General features: G+C 40.0%; 1 protein-coding gene across 1 annotated transcript; it reads left to right on the forward strand.

Moving 5' to 3' along the window:
• The first annotated feature begins 2,293 nt into the window (after positions 1–2,293).
• On the forward strand, positions 2,294–4,060 carry LOC114278109 (uncharacterized). The gene is made up of 2 exons (XM_082923182.1): positions 2,294–2,837; positions 3,420–4,060. Exons 1-2 carry the CDS (start codon positions 2,294–2,296, stop codon positions 4,058–4,060), a joined length of 1,185 nt encoding a protein of 394 aa, XP_082779308.1.
• Positions 4,061–8,797: the final 4,737 nt, after the last annotated feature.

The following is an 8,797-nucleotide window of genomic DNA, read 5'->3' on the forward strand; positions in this document are numbered from 1 at the left end:
AGATATTTTCATGTACATTATTTTCTAAATGCTACCTACATGGCAAGTTTTCTGAACCCATGAATTTGTACTATGAATGAGCATTCTATCTGTCTGATTTGTGAAAGACTTGAAACATGATTGATAAGCAAGAAATTAGAAGACTGGACAAAAGGTCGTTTTGTTTGAATATGAAATAGGTCCAAAGCCATTCAGTGTGTTTGACATGAATATGAAGTTGGGCCCAAAACCGTTTGGTATGTTTGATAAGGACACGGAATGGGCCTAAAGCCGTTTAGAATATTTGACAAGATAGACTTAAGGTCATCTTATACATGAATTGGACCGAAAGTCGTTTTGTATGTTTGGAGATTATTGACCTATTTTGCTTAGAAATTAAGGGTTTGACTTTTATCATATTTAAATCATAACTTAAGATAACTTAAGTGGCCCATGGAGCCTACCATGTGTTTGATTTTGATCCAAGCCATTCATTTTGTAAGACTCTTAATATATATCACTTATGAAAAAAATTTAAGTCAATTCGATAATTAAATATTTTGATTTCGTAGTAATATATATCACTTATGAAAAAAATTTAAGTCAATTCGATAATTAAATATTTTGATTTCGTCGTATTTGCTTTTGAAAAACTGGACCACAATTATGTTTTTAAAAATAAACTATTTAATTTTTTTAAATAGATACAATAAAATGAAAAGGTCACGATAATCAAATTAACTTAATTTTTTTCATGAGTACATAGAAAGTCCTACACAATGAACAATTTTTAAATTATTAAAACTGGACTCATGATATGCTTTACAGAACCCCTCAAATATTTAAATTTAAAATAAATCCAGCCTAAAATTAAAAACCAAGATATTAAAATTTATCTAGATTTTTATTTATTTTTATTTTTTAATATCCATTTGAACACGTTTGAACGAGTTTACTTGTTTCTTGTTAAAAGTTTGGGTAAATTACCAATCTACTTCTTAAAATTTACTAAAAATATTCTATAATTTGAAAAATTATAAATACTTTATTGTTATAATTTTTTATTTAACATAATTAACTGAAAAATAAAAGGGGAAATTATCAGAAAGTCCTATGTACTAAACTGTTACTCTTTATGGTCCTAAATTGAATCTTTTGGATTGGCAAGTCCTATTTTACACATTTGGTAGACAACCAAGTCCCGTTTCAAATTATGTGAGGTGTGGGTAGACTGATTTGCCCTTTTTGTTATTGGCATGTACGTGTATTGTGGGATTGAGTGAATATTTGTGGGATACATTGCTCTGTCACGTTTGGCAAGTTGGATCCTATGTTTTAGGGTGTGACAAATTCGTGGGTCGGGCTGAAGGCTTTTTGTGAGTTAGCAAAGTAGGGTTTTGTTGTTCTATTGCTGTTTCTGAGAGCTGCTGCAGTCGTCAACAGTGGTTATCATTGCAGGTACGTAATACGTTTATATCTTTTTCATAGTTAACACGCCATTGCCCTGCAGAGGACGTGTGTCCATGATCACGTTTGTACGTCCTTCACACTGTCCACAATTGTTCTACTTGTGTTGTCATCGTGATGTATCTACCTGTGATTTTTCCCCTCCCCCCACCGTCTATGCGGGGTGAGGGGATTCAGTTTTATTAAGTTCATTAGTGTAATGATTTTGTTTGGTACATTTTTTGTTTTTTTGACATGTATAACATGTGTTTCACCCATGTCAGTGTCTGTGCTCGTAGGTATGGAAGGGACTTTGATGTTGCTGTGTTCTTATCAGAACATTAACGCAGCCTACAATCTCCGGGATCATGGCACGTTTGCCGAATTAGTCGATTTTTTGTGTTCCAAGTTCAGCAGGATAGGTCCCCATAATGTGGGATTGTCGTACAAGATTCCAGGTTTAAACAGTTTTACTTTACAAGATGATGTGGATTTGGAAAACCTTGTTAGTCTTGCCCGATCGTTCGGGTTGGAACACGTTTGTGTGTTGGTTGATCAGCATGGAAGGTTGGATAGCGTAAGTGCGTACAGCAAACAACATAATATACAATCCAACTCGGTGTTCGGAATAATCGTTAATGATCAAGGAGAAAGTGATGACGAGGTTGATTTGTTGCCTGATTTTTGCCCACACAAGAATAAAGTATTACTGATTGAATCATGACCGTGGGGGTTAACCCACATCGGGCAATGCTTTGAGGGGGGTGCACACGAATTTCGTACGGTTTTGTGCAAGTATGCCGTGGAGTTTGGGTTCAATTTCAGGTATGTTAAGAATGATTCCGTACGGGTAATAACAGTGTGCTCCATGGTGGAGGATAAGGGATGCACGTGGTCTGTACATGCTCATGTGTTGAAAGCAAATCAATTTTTCTACCTTCGCAAATGGAACAACGTGCATAGTTGCGATGTATCCATCCGGACATCAAATCATCCAAGGGTTGGATCTGATATGGTTGCTGATATTATGGTAGCTCGTGTTCGGGACAGATCACTCACACGACCAACTGATGTCGTCTTAGATTTGAAAGATGATTATTGGTTGGACATCAACTACCGGGTTGCGTGTTTAGGGGTTGAGAAGGCATGGGGGGAATTGTTTGGCGCCCATTCCATATCATTCGACCAATTGCGTTGGTATCGTGAAGCCGTCATGCAATACAATCCTGGGAGTTATGTTGACATCGATTACGATGAACACAATTACCGGTTCCGCCGTTTTTTTATTTCATTCAAAGCATGCATTGATGGGTTTCGTCATTGTTGTCCATTACTTTTCCTTGACGGAACCTTCTTGAAAGGCAGGTTCAAAGGGTTTTTGCTAGCTGCCACCGCGAAGGACGGTAATCAAGGTGTGCCCCATTTTATTTGAAAACATTGTATTTTTATGTTTTGATATATTGCACACGCTAATCATGTTGTCATCATTTATAATAGGGTTGTTCCGGCTTGCTTATGCCATTGTGGACTCTGAAAACAACACGAATTGGGGTTGGTTCTTACAACATCTTCCCAACATGGTACCCAGTGATAGGACACTCACGTTTGTGTCTGACCGACAAGTGGGACTAATGGAACCAATGCCTACATTTTTCCCCACATCTCACCATGCATTCTGCCTCCAACATTTACAAAGAAATCTGCGGAACAAACTACGATATGTGAATAGCATGCATCGGATTGGGCTTGTCAGCAAATTACGAAAGTGTGCATATGCACCCACCATAACAACATTTAATCAAAAGGCCAACGAATTTTAACAATCTGGAAAAGCCATTGTTACGAAATTCCTTGCGGATGCACATCCACAACACTGGGCGAACGCATTTTTCAGGTACAGATATTTCCGTTACGCAACGTAAACATTAACATACCCAACAACAAACGAGCATGCTTTATTGTTTACTTTTTTTTTCCCCTTGGGTTTTGCAAAGGTAGACGATACGGCGAAATGAGCTCCAACGCCACCAAGTCATTCAACTCTTGGATTCGCGAAGCACGGAATCTACCAATCACCAGAATGGTTGACAGCATCAGAGGTCAGATTATGCGACAAATGGCGAAGCAGAGGGTGTCAGCCCACACATGGACTAGCGCAATTTGTCCCAAAATGGAATCCCAGCTGGAAGAAGCTTACAGCAAAAGTCGGGCATGGAAAGTGAGTCAGGCAAATAACGACGTGTACGAGGTCCATTCATTCCCATCTGTTATGGTAGACATTGGCAGACGTACATGTTCGTATTTCCAGTGGCAAATAAATGAGTTTCCATATGCGCATGCTATTGTTGCAGTGCAAAAAAGCGGGAAAAACCTTGACGACATAGTCGTACCTTGGTACCATGTGTCCGAATACCGTTTGACGTATGCGCCCACCATCTACCCAATACCAACAGTTGAAAAACCACCATTCAACCCCACCGACTACGTCATTTACCCACCAAACATCAAACGTCCGCCCGAGAGGCCGAAGAAGAAGAGAATACCATCTAAAGGTGAGAATGTGCAACAAATACGGTATGGAAGGTGTGGTCGTATGGGGAACCACAACAGGAAGACCTGTAAAGAACCTATTTAGACGTAATCCCAATACATCGATATCCCACTTTATATTAGTACGTTTTAAGTGGTTGTGTACTTCGTGCATACCATTAAATAAGAGTGATAATCACATACAGTTCAGTATTTAAATAAGTTATTATATCAACGTTTTTTTTCGCCTATAAGTACAATTGGCTTAGAAATTTTGTTATGTTCTATCCATTAGGCAAATATATTTGTGTACCTTTGCTTAAGCCGTATTTTAATTTTATTATAGTTTTGTTTTGAACACATGAATTCACACCTCACACCTCACGATTTTTCATACACTGATAGACCTTCGCATCACACTCAACTTTGTGTATCGTACACGACCCGCCATAATGCAAAAAACACAAAACTATGTACCTTACATACAATGTATGTCCCACATAAAAAACGATGTCTCCCTAACTTCACTTAACAATTACTAAAACACCCGTTTACACCACACTACCCCACATCAACATCACTACCGTCTCAAAAAATTCATTACAATTTACCAACCACATACTCAACGTCGTACTCATACTGACACAAATAACAGCATCCCACATCACACTAAAACACTGTCATGCATATTATTAACCTCTTTCACACATTCACACCTAACTGTTGTTCATGCACCGCAATGGACTGGAACTTGTGCCTTATTTTAAGTAATAAACCAATGTCAGCCTCATGGGTTGACACATTATCCATCAATCAGTAACCTTACACATGAATGAATGTACCAATGCAAAACTCAGGTAAAACAACCAGACAACATACTTACAAACAACCACATCGGTCATCACAATACGCATACATTCCACAGACTTGCAAACAAAACATATCATAATATTTTCCAAAAAATATGCCAGCTAACTGCAGTGAGAATGCTGTACACGCCCATGACGCGTTTATTCATGACAAACCATCCAACACACTAACCTAACAATATGAACAAACCATAATCTGTGCTAATAATGTAATGGACATAACCAAAAAGGTAAATATTTGCACATCATAGCGCACACAATCTAAAAAATCCATATTCGATGCTAATATTATAACCATATATTACCATGTGCACCCCTACACACCCTCAACGTTACCCACAACGCGTCAGATGTGCGTACCCTCAATCAGTCCAGATCGCTCTTCAATCCACGCAGCGGGTCATTCACAAAAGACTTCACCATGATCGTGCCCAACACACTGCAGTTGCCCCCATGCAGCGATCTCCTAACTTCCACATGGCGCGCATACTGGCGCATCACAGCACACACAATGATAACACAATCAAGCCTGTCCAATAATATCACATCGCATATTATTAACGTCGTAAGTATAAATTAAGACAATTTATGTTCTGTACCAAGATACGTCATTGTGAAAATAAAAATGTGCTTACGATTCGGGATGTTGTTGGGTACAGTCCACCACTGATTCTAATGGCGGGTCATATTCTTGAATATCAATCGAGTCATTTCCCATGGTCTCCCTATGCACCTCTGACACAATGTTTTTCTACAACAATGCATACATACGTCAGCCAACACAGTTTTCACGTGGACACACACACCCATAGATTTTAAAATGTACAAATCTTACCAGGGAAAGTGCCTCCATGTAGTGTACGTCCACAATTCCCCTCCTCGTCCTCATCGAGTTAAAATGCTTTCAACTCCCATCCTCAGTGTCATACATGACCAGTGTCCAGTGTGAGTCTTTACAAAGTGGGAAATGTACGTAACGAAAGAGCTTTGCTGCATGCAGGTTGTCCAGCACATACCTATTCCTTGATCGTACGTTGTTGTTCTTCATCATGTCTTGCATCACCATGCAAACAAGTTACACATTATGACATCACATAACCAAACATAACATTCACAGCCACAAACTTACTAGACATATACTACTGAAGAAATAAGATTTCTGCTCAGCATTTAGCAGCACAACATATGCGTCGATCACCAGTGACATGTTTACATGTTGGATTCTTGCATGGTTAGGAAAAAAAAAACCAAAAAATAAAAAACACATTGCATAAATACCCATCTACACGACTTACATTCCCCCGTATCTCAGATTGGCGCACAAGCAATTTCACATTAGTGAAATACACTGCAACACCATGACCCTGCCCGTCCCACATCACAGCACTGCATACAACACACAACACACAACACACGTCATCCAAAAAACATACGACAGTAGCAACGTTACACATAAACACTTTGTTTGTACATACCTATCACCATCCTTGTTATATGCATCGATGATCTTCTTTTTCTCCGCAGCTGTGATCATTTTTCACACCGCGTGTCTGTTGTTAATGTCAAAGCCTGACTTCTTCTTCGCTTGTACGTCAACATCGTCCACATCAATTACATTCGTGCACCCACTATTTCTGGCATTGCAGTCCACATTACTCGTGAATGAAGGAACATACACCACGTTCGATTTGCTCGTCTGCCCACTTACACCCAGGCACTCAACCCCCGTCAGTGTTAACCCCTTTCTCCCTTTGCATTTGACATCCCACACGTTTGAATTTTTCCCAAAATTCAACTTACCACCTTCTGCCATGTTTGGACTAATAACCACCACCTCTGTTCCAGCTATTACACCATGCTGCATTTCACTGACACTGTTTGTTTGTTCCCTTACCGGCGTAACATCCCAAACCGGAACTGCATCCCCAGTTACTGCAAATACTCTGTTAGGGGTGGTATTATTTGTTAGGTCTGTAACATGTTCGTTCCCACTCACCCCATATTTCACACCTTCTACATTCACGTCTACACCCCAAAATGCTTGTGTCACGTTATGGACTTCGCACTCAGCAAGCTGATCCTCCAAAACATTGACAGCCCTTTGCAATTTAGCATTTTCAGTGGTGAGTTTCTTCACCTCATCGTCCTTATCTTGCATGAAACTACCAAAACCTCCAACAAGATGCAACGTTTGCACCTCATTCGCCTGCCTCAATCTGTCCACTTCTGCACGTAACTCTGAAATCACAATGTCTCTCATTGATTTTCAGTTCAAACTCTGCAATTTTCTCCGTAGCGTGGCAAACATGTGGCCCAACATCCATTATGTGCTTCCCTGCGTTTCGTGAAACATTCCTGCTTGGTATCCGAAAATGGACCGAAGTTGAACCCCGTTCCACATTTCTACCACAAATTCCTCCTTCCCCACCAGTCACATTACCATCCACTCCCATATCAACAAAATCATCCTTATGCACACTACCACCGAATTCCTCAATTGCATTTCCCGCACCCCTAGTGCAGTTTACCCCCATTCACCTCAAAAAACTTAACCTCATATTCTTTCGTAATCAATCGCCCAGCTGTCACCTGTAAACACAACATAACAACTGCATGAACAATTTTCACACGATGTCCTGTATAGTACAATCATAACTAACATTTACTATTACCTCAAAATCCACATGCCCTGATAGATTGACCCCACGTACAGCTGTTACTAATGTGGCAACATCCCACTTCAGAAACCTGGGAAATGCAACTGGAGATATGGGCGATATGATCGTTGAATGTTCACAAAGCCAATACTGTACCCTACATCACACACAATAAATAATAACCTCCAAATTAGCTACATGACTACACCAAATACAACATAAATAACTCACTTCCAATTAATGGCACACCCAACAAATAAATTACAAGCAAACGTACCATCAATGCGACGACACATCCAGTGACTTTTTCAGGTGTTCGATAGAAGTCCCTCACTAAACTCATCAACGAGCTACGGATTGCCCCCGTCCAATCGTACGTTTTCATTGCATCCAAATTATCCACATATCGAATTAGAGCCCAGCTGATTGTTTCCCCAGAATTTGAGAAGAATAATTTACCACAAGCATATAAGCATAGCAACTTCGTAGTGTCTTCCACATCATGAGTAGTACTGCCCTCCGCAGCTTCGACTAGTAGGGTCTGTATCAGTTTCGAGGTTATGCGACTAGTGTTAAGACACCTACGTTGTACGAATTCGGACGGTGGCTTAGGTCGGGGGGTCAAATCAATGCTACCAAACCCACATTGGATCCGAAATATTAACTTGATGTCATCATCGCTTACACACACGCTTCGTCCTCCAACGCGAAACGTCCCGTCCCGTGCATTGTACGCCCGGGTGATATTTACCACCAAGTCGTCCCCTTTGCGATACTCCGCGTGGTCAAGTTGATTTATCAAAATTACTTCAAACATCAACCAGAACGGTGTTTTTTTAAGGTAAACAAGGTGTTCGTCTCGTAGATTCAGCATGTACACCAACTTTACAATGCCTGCAATGTTCAACCGGAAGTTGAGCCTCGTACGGTTAAGCTTCGGTGTGACACTTAGACGATTAACAATTTTTGTCTGTTTGAACAAGATCAGCCCTTGCCTACATATCCCAAGCTCGTTTGCCATTGTTTTGCTGGCTGCATCTTGGCGTTTACGCTCACATAAACGCGTCCATGGACTGTTTGTTCTCCTAACCCCTGCATTTCGAACATCAAATCAAATATCAGTTTCATAAGCGTAACGTTCCAAACACAATCTCTTCGAAACTACATTACAATATTATAACATGTCAATACCACACACACACGGTTTACAACAATAAGACTCTTCACAGTAGCACATACTTATTAAAACACAACATTGGAGTAACCACGTCCCACCAGCAACAAGAACAACATTACGATATAGTCACATAACATTTA

The sequence above is a fragment of the Camellia sinensis genome, chromosome 4, assembly GCF_055761805.1.
Source record: "Camellia sinensis isolate YWXY chromosome 4, ASM5576180v1, whole genome shotgun sequence".
Taxonomy (NCBI): Eukaryota; Viridiplantae; Streptophyta; class Magnoliopsida; order Ericales; family Theaceae; genus Camellia; species Camellia sinensis.